At 35.8% G+C, this 19,398-nt stretch overlaps 2 protein-coding genes across 2 annotated transcripts; both read right to left on the bottom strand.

Annotated features, from left to right (window-relative positions):
• Positions 1-1,304: 1,304 nt before the first annotated feature.
• On the bottom strand, positions 1,305-9,523 carry LOC136803483 (plasminogen receptor (KT)-like). The gene is made up of 4 exons (XM_067060223.1): positions 9,336-9,523; positions 3,104-3,234; positions 2,181-2,290; positions 1,305-1,674 (listed from the first exon to the last, which is right to left on the bottom strand). The coding sequence occupies exons 1-4, from the start codon at positions 9,423-9,425 to the stop codon at positions 1,577-1,579; spliced, it is 429 nt and encodes a 142-aa protein (XP_066916324.1). The 5' UTR covers positions 9,426-9,523; the 3' UTR covers positions 1,305-1,576.
• Positions 9,524-13,113: 3,590 nt separating this feature from the next.
• Positions 13,114-18,935, bottom strand: LOC136803479 (cation channel sperm-associated targeting subunit tau-like). Its single transcript, XM_067060220.1, has 3 exons — positions 18,414-18,935; positions 16,199-17,447; positions 13,114-14,541 (listed from the first exon to the last, which is right to left on the bottom strand). Exons 1-3 carry the CDS (start codon positions 18,902-18,904, stop codon positions 14,395-14,397), a joined length of 1,887 nt encoding a protein of 628 aa, XP_066916321.1. The 5' UTR covers positions 18,905-18,935; the 3' UTR covers positions 13,114-14,394.
• Positions 18,936-19,398: the final 463 nt, after the last annotated feature.

Below are 19,398 nucleotides of genomic sequence, written 5' to 3'. Positions count from 1 at the left end.
TTATTTTCGCCTTATTACAAACAATACACACTGAAAAAAATAGTCTCATCTAATAAAAGTACAATTTCATTAAGTTTAGATAAAATTTGCATGCATATTCTAAATTCTATACTATTTATCAGTTTAAATTTCAAAATTATTCATCCTTTAATTAACTATTTAACGCGGCAATATGGCAATGGTCAAAATATTGTAAGAAATTCCAATCAAATGATAGGAAGGCGAGTCGACATTAAGAAGATATTTTGAAAATTTTATATGAAAAATTATAAATGATTCCAGGTCCGATAAAAAAGCAGGAGATTTCAAGTTCAAGAATAGTTATTAATCGTTAAAAAATGCTGAAGGGGCGATAGCTCGGAAATCCCTTGTTATTTTCACCGAGTAACGAAAAAATGGATTTAATTTCAATTTACATATATCAAGGGGTATCAAGAGCCCTCTCGTAATTTGTTTTTTTTTTAACTCGGTGAAAATAACTCAGGACTTAAGAGGCTTCCAGCGGTTACCTGGTTAGTAAAGGCCGGTCTTCACCTTCGCGCGACATGAGCGAAAACTTTTTTGACGTTTTTGTAAAGTCGGTTTGTTTGGTCGGTTGAAAAATGAAGCAATTCCATTGGTCGGAATTTACGTAACGGGTGAAAAAAGTAGAATTTCCTTCAACTTTTTTTTTGTTCGCGCGAAACTTTTTAATGACGTAATCTTTTCTTCAGGTGAAAAAGGCTAAGAAAAAAACTGTTGCCCATTTCGCGAGAAAGTGGACACCGGCCTTAAAGGGTGGCGTGATGTGATGTGGTGAAGTGTGGCGTGGCTGGTTTTCTAAAGTGATAATGCATTAATCCAAATTAAAAACTACATAAATATGTAAAGAGGATGTCAATAATTAAAAGAAAACTTTTCAAGGAAATTGTAAATAATGAAAATCCAATATTTCTGGACGCACCAGTGTAATGTCCACAACACAAACTATTACGTTGTTGAGCTAATACATTGGCAATCGTATTTGACAAGGAGGATAACAATGTACAATGTGTATCTAGAGAGGTCTGGGGATTAGAATCTTGATTACTTTCATAAGTAGGAAGTAACTTTCATAGCAGAATCTTCTGGGTACACTAGCTTGATAGAAAAGGATTTAAACAAGTCATGTTCTGACTTGAGGCTATGAAATTTATACCTCACACTTACTAATAGTAAGGATATGACATTGAGGGAAATCAGGGATTAATAGCCGAGTTTAATTTTGAAATAGTTTCAAATAGCACGAATCGAAGTGAGGGCTATTTAAACAAGTCATGTTCTGACTTGAGGGCTATTTCAAAGTGTTTCAAAATGATACGAGGGGTATTAATCCTAATTTCACGAAATATCATATCATTCCTGGTTAGTCATATGACTGATTTTATTACTTTTCATAGGGTTTATCCGAAATTGAGTCATAGAAAATTTCACCAAATGAAAGTTACCCCAAACCTATGAAAATTACCCCGAAATGACGTTAAGATTCGGTAAGCAACCGTACTAAGGTTTAATGTCTAATTTGTCTGAATCCACATAATTGTTAATCAACTCGAATCTACTTCTTCGTTCGATACTGGTCGATCAATTGAAGGTTAAGATCTCCATGAGGTAGTTCTGTACGATCAGTTTCGTCAAGAATGAATTCAGCATCTCCTAATGAGAAAAAATATGACTTTTAGCAAATATTCCAGCAAAGAGACAAATAAGCACAAAGATTTTTCTGATAATTTGAAAAAAAAATCATCAATCACAAAGATCGCAATGCTGGTAATTCATTAGGTGTTTTTGTTAATAAAGAACATTTTTGAACATCGAAATTTTAATAAATCCTAATTGCCGGGGGGGGGGGTGTTGGAAATTGTTCTTCTGAAAACCCAAAAATAAGGTAAATATAGGCTAAAATCAGGCTATTTAGAGTAAAATATGGGACCTTCTCTTCAACTGCTGAAAATATCCTTAAAATTAATAAACGGGGAGTCCTAATCAGGTCCGGGCGGGGATTTGAAAAATTTTCGAAAAATTAACAAGAATTTATTTGGAACCTAAGAGTACACAGATAGATAGACAATAAACACAAGAGATATTGGCTATCGATTAAATACACTGAAAAACAATTTCATGAGGGTATTTTTGACTTTACATGGAACTTTTTTACTAACGTTTTATCCTTTGCATTTTGTCGCCATGTGCCATATCCCATTGGTAAGCGGTGATGAATCCAAGCGGGAGAATGGGAGCTAATAATTTTGGATTCTTTGATTTTGTTGCTCTAAAAAATAAAAATAAAATATCAAAGCTAGATTATTACTGAAAGGTTTTTCTGGAATTTCTTATTTCAATTTTTCAGGCCTCATAGATTTTTTTCCCATTTTCTGTACCTTGTGTTACTGACCACCCTGGATTTTCAGCCTCATTTTACTGACAAAAAAAAACAAAAACCAGACCCTATGGATTTTTTAATTCTCTAGACCACCCTGGACTTCACAACTCCTCAACATAGGGGGTACAGACCATTGAGTTTAAAGCCCGAAGGGCTAGAGTTCTATCTCTAACCTTTCTCAGGCAAGAAAAAGTGAAGCCTTAAAAAATGCGCCGCATTTTTGACGACAGATTGAATCTAGCAATTCCTTTGTTTACGATTGATATATTTTTCGAAATTTAGCGGTAAATTTTAGTTTCAATCTGTCATTTGTGTAAAAACCAGGCGAGCCGCTCAAGGCCGCGCAACTTTGGTAGGATTTGTTGGCTTCAAATCCTACCAAGGAGATTGACTTCTAGCCCTTCGGGCTTATACTTCATTGGTACAGACTATTTCTGGTGGAATAGCCTGATACACTAGCCTGAGAGCTAAAAAATGGGGTCTCAAAATTGGACCCATACAGTGAAGAGAAAACTTATCCGACTTTGAGTAAATTTGGGCGAAAAATCGACTCTTATGGTGCAACTTCTTGAAATTTTTGTAAATCTCAGCCAAATCTGACCATTTTTGAAGTCCTCAGTCTGCCACAAAGTTTTTAGGGTACAGACAGACATTTTAGTTGAACTGAAGTGAGTGCACAAGGTTATTTTTTTTACTACTTACGCAACAACAGCAAAAAACGAAACAGTACCAGTGAAACTTGCAATCCAATTGAACATCTCTCGTTGACGAGCCATTTGAATTGACATTTGTTTCTTGGCCATCATATGTTGCATTGCAATTTGTCTCCCAAGCTGTGGAAAAAAGGGGAAAGTTTTGATAAAAAACCCGTTAGTTCATTTAAAGATTTTAGTTTTACATAAGTGTTCCCTTTTCATATCAGACACATATTTCATATAAGGGCAGTGTCTGCCTTTTGTTATATTATGCTAATATAAGCAAAAAAATGTTTTTCTCTCTTTCTGACTAATCTTGCTACACATACGTGTCAATCCAATGAAATAAAGCTTGTGAATAAAAATTGATGAGTAAGCAAATGATATCTCACATCTTCTTTAAAAACTAAACCTTGTAAACCATTTATCAAAGATAGATAAAATAGGAAAGATAGGATTTCTGATCGAGACTTATATAGCAGCTATACACACTTATTCCAAATCTTTGCAACAAACACAAACGAGAGAACAAATTTTCCAGATCAATTTTTCAATCCATACAGGTGAAATTCGTTTTTTATCAGTCAGGATCAAATAGGGTCAGGGTTGGAGCTCGAGTCCTAATAGGGTTGGGACAGTGGCATTTGTAGGGAAACAAAGGGCCCTGGTAGGACCGGTAGGATGGGGGCCAACAGGATAATATATATGGGTCTTTGAAATACACATTATAAGTAGCTTGTGAATTCAATTGATTGCCGTGGCCTCGTGGAGTAATTGTAGCGTACGGAGTTTCTGAATCGAGGTTACTTTTCATGTATGGGTTCAAATCCCACTCGGGACTCATCAAATTTCACATATAAAAATGTCAACTCTAGAAATGACTCAGTTGAACTTAGAAACTTCCTAAAGGTTCAGAAACTCCAGACTTAAGATCTACTTAAACCGTACGAGGGAGAGAACAGCATATTGGAGAACAATATTTGACAATAGTAATATTTGCCAATAGTCATATGTCTGACGCCTTTCTATGTAGCATTTAAATCTTTTACCAGGGTTATAATTTATTTTCTCTTCAAACAGTCTTCAACCATTTTCATGAGAAATTTAACTTAATTATTTTGCCCTGATTAGTGTCTAGAAAAAGCTTTGAAAAGAATAATAGAGAATTGAAATCATCTCAGCATCAGCATTCATCTCAGCTAACGAAATTACAGCATAAAGGCACCACGGTGCCCAGGGGGGGGGGGGGTCGGTACTAAAATCTCAGACATCATGACATTTAGTGACGTGGTGGTACTGCAAAAAAGCTCAAAAATAATTTTAGTACCATGTGTACTAAAATACCAAAAAGGGTGGTCCCTTAAAGAAATTTTTGAAAAATCTTAGTATTTTGTTCTAAAATCAGCCAGAATCAGCCAAAATGGGGCATTTTTTTAACAATTTTGGAAAAAATTTGATTTTTTTTTCTCAGGAATTTTCGAAAAAATCTTCAGAAATCTTTCAGAATTTTTCCAATTTTTTAAAAATATTTTTATGTACAATTTCAGCACAGTTTAGTAATAAACTTATATTATTTTGCAGATTGATGCACTAAATTCGACTAGGTTTGTAACAATGACCCCATTTTGGTAAATTTAAAGCCGTAAAAGGGCAAAAAATGGGTGGTGTCTATGTTAAATTGCTCAAAATAACTTTAGTACATGTGTACTAAAATAACATTTTCGAAAAATAGGTGGGGGTATGTCAAAAATTAGCGAAAATCCTTTTAGTACTCATGTATGTCTTACATTTTAGTACTGACCCCCCCCCCCCCTGCGGTGCCCTGAATTTTATCTGCTTCTCATAATAAGATTTATCTACTTTATCAAATCTGTACCGTGAAATCGGGTAAATTGCACCAGTGGAGGGAAACTTGCATAGCCCTCAAATGAATGACCTGGATGGTCATTAAAATACAAACTTAAATCAAAACAAACTTTTCTTGCTTTGGCGTTCGTTTTTTTTTTGGGAAAAAAACAATAGACGATATTGGCTTTCCGAATTCTCCCCGAATGATTACCCATGATGCATTGTGCAAAAAATTCACGGATGATATTGACTTTCCGTGAATTTTTTGCACAATGCATCATGGGTAATCATTTGGGGAGAATTCGGAAAGCCGATATCGTCTATTGCTTTTTCCCCCGAAAAAAAAACGAACGCCAAAGCAAGAAATACAATAAAAAGTTCACTGTGTGTACTGAATTTCCAATGACCATTTTTAGGTGCAAGGTTCTTTTTTTAACATTGTAAATTGTTTAGCGGTCCCTGTCCATTACAGAAAACATATTAAACAAGAAAAGTAACATCGTCAAGAAAATGAGTAAAATGTTGATAAAGTGTGTACTTTTTAGCCTTATTTTTGATATTGAGGATTTATTCCAAGTTGAATGAAATCATGATGTCATAAAGTCTATTTTTATTTACTTTTGTGTTTGTATTCTTTTACCAAACTGAAGTTAATGGACTAAAAGGAAACAGTTTTGACATATTTTTTTGTAAATATGACTTAGGAATGTTTTTTGTACACTTCCAAGAGTAAATTTGACCAGGTCGTTTGTATAAGTAGGAACTAGTAGTAATGACCCGTAACGTGCCAGAGCAACCCAGAATGACCCGGAACGACCCGGAACGACCCAGAACGACCCGGAACAACCCAGAACGACCAAGGTGGTCCGTTCCGCCCATGGGCGCAGAGGGCGCTGACGAACACGCGGGAAACTCAGTGGCGGGAAAATGCTAAAACGCGGGAAACTGCAAACGCGGGAAACTTTACTGAGTAAATTACAGACCTTTTATTTTTAAAATAATTGTAAACATTTTGGAAATATTGTGCTATTTTCTGAATTTAATTAAAGCTAGAAAAGCTAGAATAATCAATCAGAATATTTCAACCAATCAGATTTCGTATTTTCACTAGCCTATTACATTTTTCGTCCGTCGTCCTGAGTTATCTACCTCACTAATAGCTGTACTTCAAAGGGCGACATTCCATTTCTCTTCCACAGACCTGTAAAGCCCCTGATGGGGGCTAGACACTTGACTAAAATCATGCAATTTCACCAATTTGAAAGATGTGAAATAGCGTTTGCCGCCTACTCTTTTGATCTTGCGCACTGAAAACAATTAAAATGCTAGATCCTATCCATCGGCACGAAATTTAAAAAGTCAATTTTTTTTGCTCGAGAAAGCTTTGAGTTGCCTATCTAGCCCTTCGGCTTTTCAGATCTGCGCTCTCTCCCCGACGCGCGACGGGTGGAATATTTTCGAAAACTATGAGAAATTGCCTAAAATTTGAGCCATAGATAAAAAAATTTGAGCCTAGCAAGCCAACCTTAAAAACTAATTTGAAGATCAACTTCCCAAGAAAAAGATCTGAGGGGGAGACAGAACCGTGCACCGCCGGATAGGCTATTTCCCAGAAATTTTGCTGGACCTCAAACACTAAGGCCGATGAAATTTATATATGAGTTTACCGTCGGCCGCCCACATCTCTAAAAAGCACCCACGTGAAAATTTCATTATTTTCAAAATTCATAAATTTTTCATTATTTCCATATTTCTTTACAACTACAACCTCTATCTTTGTTAAAATCGTCTCTACGCATGTTTACACGGGTAAACAAAGAAGATTTATTACAGAAAATGCTGCCGCCCTCAATCCTACAACTGCAGTGGGCGTCCCGCCCATATATCTGCCAAACCGCCCTGACCGCCATTTTAGTTTTTTGCAAAATCTAGCGCCACTGTAGCAATCGATCTTTATTTTTCATTCGCAAAAGATGCGAAGGGTTGAAGCGAAGCAAAATTTTTTATTTTGAGAGAGCATGATTGGCAGAAATGGTGGATAAGGTGCTGTTGGGAAAATAATGAATAATGAATAATGAAATCATGCCGCATCTATTTTTGGGTAAGTTCACAACGGTAAACTCATATGTAAATTTCATCGGCCTAATCCATTTACATGTGTGGAATCATTTTTACTTTAGCGTATAAACAAGGCCTTCAAAATCAAAGTCTCAAGAATTGAATGACAAAATTTAGGTTGGTTGATATTCTGGCTGCTGGTCTCCGACCCAGGCTTGAACCCAATGCCTAACTGCTTGCGCCAACAAGAGACAGAAGACAGCTGTCATTCACAAATACTTATAGCGTGTAATTTACAGACCTTCATTAATTAAGAAGGCTCCCAACCCTACCACCGGTACCGGTGCCCTACAAAGATCCCTACGGGATCCTAACAGCCTAGACTAATGTTAAATTTCTTTTCCGCGCAAATTCGTCACATTTTGTCTCGATAACCTCATAACTACGGAACTTATCGTTAGAGGCAATCGAGCAAGAACAATAGAAAAAATCTTTATTTGGCTCTGTATAAAAATTGCAAAATAGAAACTCGTTTAAATTCACAATACTGATTCTTTACCCCAAAACGAAACTTTTCTATTTTGTAAATCTTTCTTACACTTCCCCATATGTAAAATATAGAGTACTTTCGTTTTCCCCCCAAACTTGCGAGGGAAAAATGTTAAGACCGCATGTTGTCCTCGCGGACTTTCCCAGCGTAATTTATTTGTGTGATGTCATAATGTTATTGTTCTCTTCTCAGATTATTACTGACGGCACTTCAATCGCTTACGGGATTGGACAATGGTTGACAATAGATCGTGACGTATACAACAATTCGATGACGCGGACGAATGAAAGTTCATTTTGGGTGGCTTGATAACACTCGTAAATTCTTTATTTTTCTAGTGTATTTTGTTTTTTTGTTTTAGAAGAAATACTATACGGTAAAAAATAAGGTTTTATACTACTATTTTTAAATTCGATATTTTAAATGCCTATTATAAAGAAAAATTCGTAAGTGGGCGGAAAAATAAAAACGCTTTTGTTTTGAACGCCCGACTGCAAAAATCTCGGGATAGACCTTTTCGCCTTTCCATCCGCCATATTGAATTGTATGCAAAAATTATGGTGGTCGAATTGCCGTGGTGAAATTCCCTTAGAAAGTATGCAAAACATATGCAAAAAGAAAGTATGAATTAAAAACTTACATGCATAATTGGCATTATATTAAAGTGTAATCTTGTAGAAGAAAGATTAAATTTGCTTCTCTTGAAAACTAAAAACAATTATATTCACTCATCTCTTAGAACAAGCACTTCAAAAGACCATAACATTAGACAGAAACTCAAACTGAAAAATCACCCGCGAAGGTAAAAAACAATCCTTATTCGGCTGACGGCAAATTATTCTCCTGGGAATAGAGCCGCCAAATGATCAAATCAAAACATTGAGAAAGTGTGACGTCATAATTACTGCTTTCAGTTTGCGTGTTTTGAAAGTTTGATGTGTGTACTCCGTCTTCGTGGAATTTCTTTATGGCATGAAAACAGAATATGGAATGTCTTTAAAAACAAATTCCTAAAAGGCTTTTGTTGTTCTGTAAATATTTCCTTTTGGATTAAGAAATTCCATCTTTTATTGTTCTAATGATTATAATATTTATTTATAAGATGCTTTGTTGTCTTTTTAATCTTTGTCTAAACTTGCATATGTTTTGCATACATTCCAACTAAATCCAACCACGGCATTTTCGTTCCTGTATTTTTGCATACAATTCAAGATGGCGGACGCAAAGGCGAAAAGGTCTATTCTGGGACTTCTTTTGAGACGGGGGTTTGACATGAAAACAAAGAGCTTAGTAGAATAGTAGAATCGACTTTTTCAAACTTTAAATACAGTGTAAAGTATTTTTGTAATCAAACATTATATTCAGCAAATATATTGAAAAGTAATATTTCGCTATAAGCAAAGATAACTTGTTCGGAAATAAAAATATCTTCATTCTTCGACCCCCGGATTTTTCATCGCATAATTTCTACGGGAAATTGAAAGTAATTTCATTCGGCTTGTTATGTTCGAGAGCTTGGATGTTGGGAAGCTGCAGGAATAAAGGTAAACAATTTATTTATAGTCTTTTTTCTGAAAGAAAAATTAACATTAGTCTAGGCTGCCTAAGTTAGGTCTCAGGGTACGGGTGCCCCTAAGTGCTATAAAGAAGGCATTCGGCCTCACCTTCTTTAGGGTTAGGAATAAAATGTCCAGTTCGAAACACAGGTCACAGGTCAACAGGTCACAGGTGTTAAAATCATATAAAATACCGCGAAATCTGTAAATTTTGACATCATTAATACCTGCATTTGTTGTGTTTGTAGCATGAAATCTTGCTGCTTTTTGAGATTATCCTCCATAGTTTCTTTCATTGATGATGCAATTAAACCCATCTTGTGCGTGGAGTACTGACTGGACTGGTATATTAATTTTTCTTTCTGAACGAGAGGCGACAGTCAGTTGAGTTGATCAGTGCAAGAAATTCTGCAATCTTTGTTTTTGTTTTGAAGTTTCGAATGTTTTGGTTTTGATTCGTATATTACGGAACAACGATAATTTGAAGATTCAATGGGCGCTTTTTGTTCTGGAAAATAGCATTATTCCTAAAATTCTTAGAAATTGAAAACGAAAGTGCGACAAAGCAACAAGAGCCGCAAAGATACAGATACGATTTTGACAAAGAAGACCCAACCTACCTCGTCCCCCCTCTTGTATCCCAGGCTTTATTAATTTACGTTACTTATGGACCTTGAAAATCCAGAGGGCAAGGTAAGGACTACACTGTACCAGTTTATCGCTTCGTAGTACATTCTCTACCTCTACGGAAATGAATTTTGAAATTAGCCGTAGATATCGGGTCTGTGTACAGACAAGGTAAGGACAAAGTCGTACGTAACATTTTTTAGAAAATGAAACTTTCCCTCAAAGCGGTTTTCGTGATGACGTGATGGACTTTTTTGCTGCAGCGTGATTACTCTTAGGTTCCAATACGCCCCCCCCCGCTTGTTAATTTTTCGAAAATTTTCCAACCCCTCCCGCCCGGACCTTATTAATTATTATGACCCCTCGTTTATTGATTTTTAAGAATACTTTCAGCTGGCAACGAGAAGGCCCCTATTTTGCTCTAAATAGCCTGATTTTAGCCTATATTTACCTTATTTTTGGGTTTTCAGAAGTACAATTTTCAACCTCCGGCAATTAGGTCCCCCTCTCGTTTATTAAAATCTCGAAAATGTCCCCCCCCTAGTTTATTTGGAACCTAAGAGTACGTGATTTGGAAATTTTTTACCTCGTGATTGCCGTGATGAGAGGTCAAAACGTGATCGTGATTTGAAATGTCCATTTGTTTTTTGCTGATTTGAGTGATCGTGATTGAAGAAAAAAGTTGCGTGATACCTTGGGTACTACTAACTTTCGCGAGCAGAAACTTTCGCGAGGTCGAAAAATCGCAAAATTTGCGACATTTACTTTCACGAATTTAACGTAAAAACTTTTTTCGCGAGCAATCTGTATAAACTTTCGCGAATGAGGCGAATGATGAAGAAAATTCAAGTTTTCGGTAGATAAAACTAGCCACATTTGATGGACTTTTGCATAATTTCTACACTAAATTTAACCCTTGTTATCAGCAATGAGGAAAATTCGAGTAAATTTTCTTTTCAGATTATTTTTCGCGAGTATAAACTTTCGCGAATTGCCCTTTCAAAAATTTTCAAAGACATTTACTTTTGCGAAAAGGGCTAAAATTCTCGAAAATCACGAAACTTTCTGCTCACGAAAGTTTGTACGCCTAAAGTAGCGTATGATCGGTTACCACGGGGGCCTCTTTAAGTAGACACTGTATGACCATTGTTTTTTAAGGATTTCATAGTCGAGAATATTATGGTGTATCAAACTTTATTCTAACAATGTGGCACTTATTTAGTGGGCAGCATCGCTCTTTTCAAGTTCTTCATCTTAAGTCCGGTCAGAGAAATGCAATGGGATAGAAAAACAGCTTCTTGAAAACAATGGAAATACTGCTTTTCATGACCAGGTCCAGTGCCCTTAAGGGCGTTTATTTTGGTTAATGGATTATTTTGTTGTCGATCAAAAAAATCTATATAATTAGCGTGATATGAAGAGATTCCTTTGGTTTGGGTGGAATTATGCGTAAACTTTGTGCTTATATTTTTGGAAGACCTCATTCCTCGATTTCAAGCAATTTTTTTTTTTTTCTTTATTGAAACAAAAACACGTGTACACTACGAACATATATTACAAAACATTACTTACACATAAAATATAGTCCCTCCCCCCGCTAGGAACTAACGTTATATCGCCAGAGGTACTAGACTATTTAAAAAATAAATAAATAAGTAAAATAAAGAAGAAAAAAAAAAAAAATCTTGGAGAAGGAAGCTACAATTGTTATGTAAAAGCCTAAAATAAAGCACCGCTAAACCTTCCAGTTTCGTTAAGAAATTCAACAACAGAACAAAGAATAGATTTATTTAGATTTGAAGTCAAACTTTCATCCCCATATAATAAAAGCCGACAGAAAAAAGGAGGGTTAAGTGGCGGATGAAAATAATGCCTAGGGTCTGAAGTTTGTCGAACAAAGATTGTCTTGCATGGGAATATATAGAGCAGTGCAGAAGAAAGTGCTGAGTGTTTTCAACAGAGTTAGTTTGGCAACCACAGAAAGGGTCTAAAGTGTCGTGGAAGCCATGTCTAAATTTATGCTCGTTGAGATGGCTGAAACCGACCCGAAGTCGATTAAGAAAGATCACTCCTTGAATGTCAGGAACATCAAAAACATGAGATTGCTTGGGTCTCAAAAATTCATAGATTGCTTTTTTGAAGGTTTTAATTGAAGGTAGATCTCGTATATTACCTACCAGAACATTCCACTGAGATATGCAGTACGGAAAAAAAGTGTTACGGAAGCGCTCAGTTCGTATATTAAGGAGGATAAATAGGATTTCTTGTTCTAAGGCCACCTGGTGCTGTAAGTCTTACTGGCAGGTAGTTACGTAAATACGAAGCGGCTAAATTGTTAATAATTCCATAGAAGAATGTCATTCTTCAAGCAATTTAGGGGTTAAAGTAGTAAAATTGGGATATAAAACCTAAAATACCTCAATTAAAAGGGGTCGGTACTAAAATCTTGGACATATATGAGTACCAAAAGGGCTTTCGAGAATTTTTTGCATACACCAACCCAGTTTAGAGAAATGGTCTTTTAGTACCCATGTACTAAAATTTCTGGGGACTTTTTTGCTTACTCTCGGGTACCTAATAGCCGGGGGGTTTGGAATAAGCGGGGGGGTTGGAAAAAATCTCAAAACTTAATAAGCGGGGGGGATTGGAATAAAAATGTCCTGGGTGGAAAACTTTTGAAAATGAGGCTAATACAGCAGAATTAGGACAAAAGAGGGAACTTTCAAAAACATTTTCCCCAAAATCAATAAGCGGGGGGGTTGGAATAAGAATGTCCTGGGTGGAAACTTTTCGAAAAATTAATTAGCGGGGGGGGGACGGCTATTAGGTACCCGAGAGTAGAGATCACCCAATTTTGGTATTTTCAGTATGACAAATTTTGTCTTTTTCTCGGGACCATTTTTCTCAAAAGTGCTGATTTTTGCAACATAATATTCTTTTTGCAAAAATTGATACTTTGGCTGAATGAATGAATGCAAAAATAAATGCACTCAGGAAATTTTCTTGAAGTGAAAAAATTTCAATTTTTTTTGTTGAAAAATTCTGAAAAATCACAAAAAATTCTGAAAAGATTCAAAAATATGATGGAAATCACTAATTTTAGTACAAAGTACTAAAATTTTCTCCAATTTTAGTCTGGATACCACCTTTTTGGTACCCCGTGGCAAAGGATTTTTAAGTTTTTTTGGGTATACCACCACGTCACTAAAAATCATGATGTCCAAGCTTTTTGTACCGATCCCCCCTTCGATAAAATCCCATTGGATAAGAACAATTTGAGGTTCAAAGTGCCAAAAAATAAAAACAGCCGATGCTCAGCAAAATTTTACTGGTTCTTGTATAAAAAAATGTAATACATTTAAATAAATATCCTCCTAATTCATATGGATTTCTATGACCTTATAAGTCCATGGGTATAATAAATCTAGGTTCCGATTACTTTTCCATATCATTTTTACTGATCATTGATCGGTCAATATTTTCTTGACTTTAATGGCGATAACATTTTGCGGGGTTTTAATTTCGCAGATTTGAGTTCATCCGCGAAATTAGTCCCAATGGAAATTTGGAAAGGCCTTATCCGCAAAATTTTTTTATATTATATATACAAAACTCAAAAATGTTAAATAAACCATCTTTTAAATATTTACTGGCATCAAAGATACCTTAATAATGCGTATTTCAACAACAAACCTGCATGTTTTGGCAGTAAGTAATGGCACCAAATTGTGAAAATATTGTCTCTCTCAATATCATGCCACCAGCGTAAATAAAACCCCGCGAATGAGCTCAACCACGAAATTTAATCCCAGCGAAAATTTAATCCCAGAGAAAATTTATCCGATTAAAGTATTAAATCCAGGGATACGATTGTTTGTTAAATAGTTTTGAGCCTGGTATCACTTACCTTATTGGTATATATTTTCGCGTGTTACAAATTTTCGCGAATCGCGAAATTTTTTCGAAAAAACGTGTTTCGCGTGTATTAAATTTTGCGATTGCCGACTTCTGGAAAATTTTCGCGTGTATTAAATTTCGCGATTCACTAAACTAGGTATTTTTGAAACACAACGTTTTTGATGTAAAAATACTAACAAAATACTAAGAAAAATTTTTTCGCGTGTATTTAATTTCACGATTTTGTAATTTTGAAAAATTTAAACAGTATTAAATTTCGCGAAAATTGACCAAAAATCTCGCGAAATTAAGTACCCGCGAAAATTTGTAACACGCCAAAATATATACCAATAAGGTAGGCACAGATAGTCCAATATTTCCCGTAGGGAAATATGCAAAAATCTGTGGTATACTCATTCTTATAAAAAAAAGCGTGTATTTATCATAGCAAATTACATCCCTGAGTTCCTATTTCTTCATCTCCAGCTTTCGGGATAACAGCAAAAGTCAATGGTGAAGCATCGGCAATTTTTATCGTAGATAAATCTTTTCATGATAGATCTTTTTGAGACTTTATGTTTAGCATGTAAGAATTGAATCACCATTTCATCACCTATATTATATATTTGTCGAATATCTTTAACAACATCACCAACATTCCTATGCAAACAGTCCAGTGATACTATGACTGGAAAAATCTCACGGTGTACAATATCTTCCCTGTTACTTGGATCATCTTTGAAAATAAGATGGAAATGAAGTTCATATTTCTTTTCTAAGCGGATTTCTTGTTTGTGGTTCTAGCTTGTAGTCTTGAACTTTACTGCTGTCTTTGAGATACTCACATATATCAATGTCTAACTCGAATTCGAAATCAAACTCTTTCAATTTGGTAATACGTTCCTTCACCTGTTTTAAATGGAAGAAAATACAATTCTCGGGCCAGCCCTGGGATTACTTAGTATTCTAGCTAATTTGCTTTGATCATCTGATATTTTACCATATTTATGTTTAACCCTATTATTATCAGGCTTTTTCGGATTTTGTATTCTCAAGGGGGGGTGTTTTCCACCAGCCTTGCAAAACTTTTGATCTATAAAAGATATGGACTTGAAATTTGGCATAAATGTTCTCTACCATAAAAGGAGTTCATAGAAAAAAATTTGGGTTGATGACATCATCTTAAAGGTGGTGACGTCATCACAAACTTTCACATTTATCGCTTACTAATGAAAAAGTACTATTCAATAAAACAGCAATTAAAGTTGAACAAATGGAGATTTTTCAATTCTGTTTTGAATTTCTAAAAGCCAAAATAAATATCTTTAACATATTTGCCGGTTTTAAACATACTAACAAAATTGACCTTTAAAATCCATGCAGAAAATGAGTAAATTTTTTCAAAAAACAATGACGTCATTTTTGATGACGTCAGCAGTTTTTGAAAATTTTTTTGATATTTTTTAGATTTTATTATTGATACCTAAAACCTGTCAAAATTTGAAGTCAGTTGGATGACTAGGTCAAAAGTTATGCTAAATTTAAGATTTTTGGATTTTACAGGGTTTTAGCTGGATTTTATGATATGCCTGCACAAAAAAGTCATAAAACCTGATCTGGTCGGTGTATAATTGTAAAATTTGGTATACATGCTGCTAATAAGATTATATTAAAAGTCAAGAACTTTCAGAGTGTTAAAAAAATTTTTCAGTGAGCTATTAACAAAAGAGTGCCAGCCTGGTGGAAAACACCCCCCCCTGATAAAAATAGGGTTAAGTAAGTAAGTTTGTCACCACAGTCGATAGCAAACCGAGGGCTCCCCTTTCTCTAGCTGTCTACCTGAAGGTAGAGGAGGGCGCCACTTCTTTCCCCGGATTTCTCCACATTAACTTGATCTGTCTCTTTAGTTGCTGAGCATCAAGTAGAGAGGCATCAAGTACCATTCTGAGAATCTTTGATGACCCTCAACCTTGCACACCGTAGCTGGATGCTCTACCTTTATGCAACTGCCGCTATTTATACTTATTGGATCAAGGGCTATCGTTTGTCATGGTAAAACATTTAATTTCGGAGCAAAACGGAATCGTAACGACTGAACATGATCTAATTCGCATCGAGTTTAAAGCTTCATTACCCAACCAACAGATTCGTCACTAGCCGCTTCGGGACATCAAACTTAATGGCCTAGAAAATCCGTCTGCCTATTTTCCCCTCCTCAGGACATTGGGCTCTTTCAGGTGTCCGGGGTAGTGGAAAATCTACATATGTCTTGTCTGAGGGGTAAACTTGCTCTGCTTTGGGGTATTTTTGCTTTGTTTGAGGGTAATTTAAATGTTCAGGGGGGGGGTCAACTGATACTTGTCCGGGGGTTAGACCTGCCGTCCCGGGGTAAATTAAAAAAAAAATTTATATCCTGCATTCCCCCGAGGCAGCAATTATTTCAATTTCGGTGAGAATTTTGACGAGTTTTGTCATTAAGTAGAGGAACTAAATTTTGCATTTTTCATAGGGGGAGGGGCGTTTATAATTGTTCGAAAACAATTTTTTAGCCGTCAAAAATTCCAACCTTTTCAATGGTGTCATCTTCTTCTACTTCAACTTCAAAAACACTATCTTCTTCATAATCCATCATGACTCGAATTGGAAACGGACGCCTGACAACCGACACATGTAAACAAAGAAGATCATCTCGCGACGTTGGATTGGATTTGACAAACAATTCAAACATATTTTCGTTGTCATTGATAAGTTTTCCATTAAATGACAATTCTATATGAAACCATCTGATGCTATATTTTTCTTCGATTGCTTTTTTGACATCAAGGACATTCATTTCGTGATTATATTTAAGTACTACTTTCATTATCTCTTCGGTGTATTGAGTAGAAGATGTTTGTGAATCCATCATTTCTGGTGAATCTGTTGGTTGAATTGATAGTTTTGTTGATGGTATTGAAGGATCTGGGGAATCTGATGCTGGGATTGAAGGCTCTGGTGAATCTGATGGTGGGATTGAGTGTTTTAGGGAATCGGCTGATGGAATTGAAGGTTTTGGTGAATCTGATGCTGGGTTTGAAGGGTCTGCTGATAGAATTGATGATTCTGGCTGACTTTCTAGTGGGACCGATGGTTCTGGTGAATCTACTTTTGAGTTTGATAGCTCTGGCAAATCTACTGGTGGAATTGATTTATCTGACGGAGCTGATGATGGGGATAATACTATTGGATTCAATGGTTCTGGTGAATCTGACAGTGACATTGATGGATTTGGCGGACCCAATGTTAGAGTTGATGGATCTGATGACTTTCCTTGACGATTTGATAGTTCTATTGTATCTTCGTTTAGAGATAATGGTTCTGTCGAGTCTGACATTGGAATTGATGGATCTGGCGAACCTGATGTTAGATTTGACAGATCTGGTAACTTTGCTGGATGATTTGATAGTTCTGCTGTATCTTCTTTTAGAGATAAGGGTTCTTTCGAATCTGACATTGAAATTGATGAATCTGGCGAATCTGATGTTAGACTTGATGAATCTGGTAACTTTGCTGGACGATTTGATAGTTTTGGTGAATATGCTAGTTCTTTTGGAATTAACATTTCTGGTGAATCTGGTGGTATTGATGGTTTTGGCGAATTTGATATTGGAGTTGAAGGATCTAGCGATTCAGCTGGTGAAATAGTTAGTTTTGATGTATGTATTGCTGGACTTGATGGGCACACGTCATTCGTTTCGAATATTAATTTGAAAGACTCAAATTTAGCCAAATAGAAATTCACCTCACCCATTTCGTTCTCAACTGCAATCATTTCCCTTGATTGAAAAAAAGGATAAAAGTTTGAGAATGAATGACTATTTTATAAAATAGTGCATAAATATTGTTTGTTACCAAAATTACCTATTCATGATATGCACCACTGAAGAGTCTTCTGATAATTTTTAAAATTTTCCACCCAATACGTCACAAAAACAATAGGAAAAGCGACGTATAGGCAGTGGAAAAACAAACAAAAAAGTTGCATAATTTCGTGGAGTCATTGCAGTGGTGCATATCATGAATAGTGGATTAATTTTCACGTGGGACAAAATTTCGCAAATCAGCCTCTTCTTCATCCAATTTCTCTCATTTCCTGTGGGTTATGTCCCAAATTCGAATTTGGAATTTTTGCAAAGACTAATTCTCGCGAAAATGGCCAAAATTCGCGTAAATTGCGAATGTTAATCCATGCGAAATTTAATCCAGTTAAGGCATCAAAAATTATTGTACCAATTTCTTTTATAAGCAACCAGTTTGCTAAGGCACGAGAGTTCAAATTTCACTATCTTGTAAAGTAAAAGCTCTTTAGATAATCCAACCATAGCAAACGATAGCCATTGACCCCAGTAGCGTGGTGGGTGGACTAAAGTTCGGGCAAGCTGGGGAGGAATCTTTAGAGGTTTTTGATTTTGACACCCCTATTAAAAGTAAATATCTTTGCAAAATTATGCGAGAGAAACGAGCACGAAAATTTTGGGGTATTTTGGCCGAAAACTGTCATATTATCTAAGGCGTAAAAGACCAAAGGGGCGCCGAGATTAGTAATCAGAAGCGTCTTTTTGCGCCCTTTGTATTTCGGCGCCCCCAAAAAATCGCCCGCTGCCCCCCCCCCCCCCAAATAAGTGGAATAAGCATAGAATGTATAAAAGCAAATTTTTCAGAAAATGAGCTAGAAGCAATCCCAGACCGACCAGGCCAAGAAAATTGGAGTTGTTTATAAATAAATGTGTATAAAACCATACCTGCGATTATTTTCCAACTGGTTAACAATGGTGAATAGACCTTCTACATTTTTGTACAGTAATTTTTTTGAATCCTTTGTGAATTTTGAATCGAATTTTGAATCTCGATCGACATGGTTGTTGCATATGGTCTGTATTGCCCAATCAATATCATTATTATCCATGAATGAATACATTCTAAATCTACTAATAAGTTGCTCCAATCCAAATTCTTTGAACTTGATTTCATAAAAATGCGTTATGTGATGATTCCGAAGGTTTTCTAGCAGCTCTGGTGTTATCATATCCTTACTGTGTGTATTGCTTGGAATCATACTTAAAACAAGTTTAAGAATCATTCTCGTTCCAGACATCTTGGTAACTTCTTCTTGAAAATCAAAGGAATCTTTTGTCACCTGTAATAAACCATGCATGTGATCTAAAGGGTTTAAATATTGAATCAATGGAACAGATTCGTCGTCAAGAATCTTTACATCATCGAGTTGTTTCATAATACAAACTTTAATACAGATGTAACAAAAAGAGGGGATGTTTACGACTACAGTTGACGCTCTCTAACTATCGACGTTCTACTATTCGATAGGCTCCTTTATTCGACTAATATTGAAAGCCATCCTTAACAAGAAACTCTCATAATAAAAATAAAGCACACTTTCAAGACTTGTGTCTTCAACCGACAAATGTTGTCGAACAACGAACCTGAAAGAGGTTTTAGTAGAATTTTGAACATAACTCAAACAGCATAAGGGGGAGGGGACATTTGAGTTATGAGGACATTCGAGTTATAGGGGTTTAAATTATAGTGATCCTATTGTATTTACAAAGTGGAAAGTGAAATAAATTGAAGATCAAAGAAGTCTTTTGTCACCTGTAATAAACCATGCATGTGATCTAAAGGGTTTAAATATTGAATCAATGGAACGGATTCGTCGTCAAGAAACTTTACATCATCGAGTTGTTTCTTTGGTGGAGCAGGAAACAGTAT

Source organism: Clytia hemisphaerica, unplaced genomic scaffold, assembly GCF_902728285.1.
Source record: "Clytia hemisphaerica strain Z4C2 unplaced genomic scaffold, Clytia hemisphaerica genome assembly, whole genome shotgun sequence".
Lineage (NCBI taxonomy): Eukaryota > Metazoa > Cnidaria > Hydrozoa > Leptothecata > Clytiidae > Clytia > Clytia hemisphaerica.
This window is presented reverse-complemented; position numbering and strand designations above follow the sequence as displayed.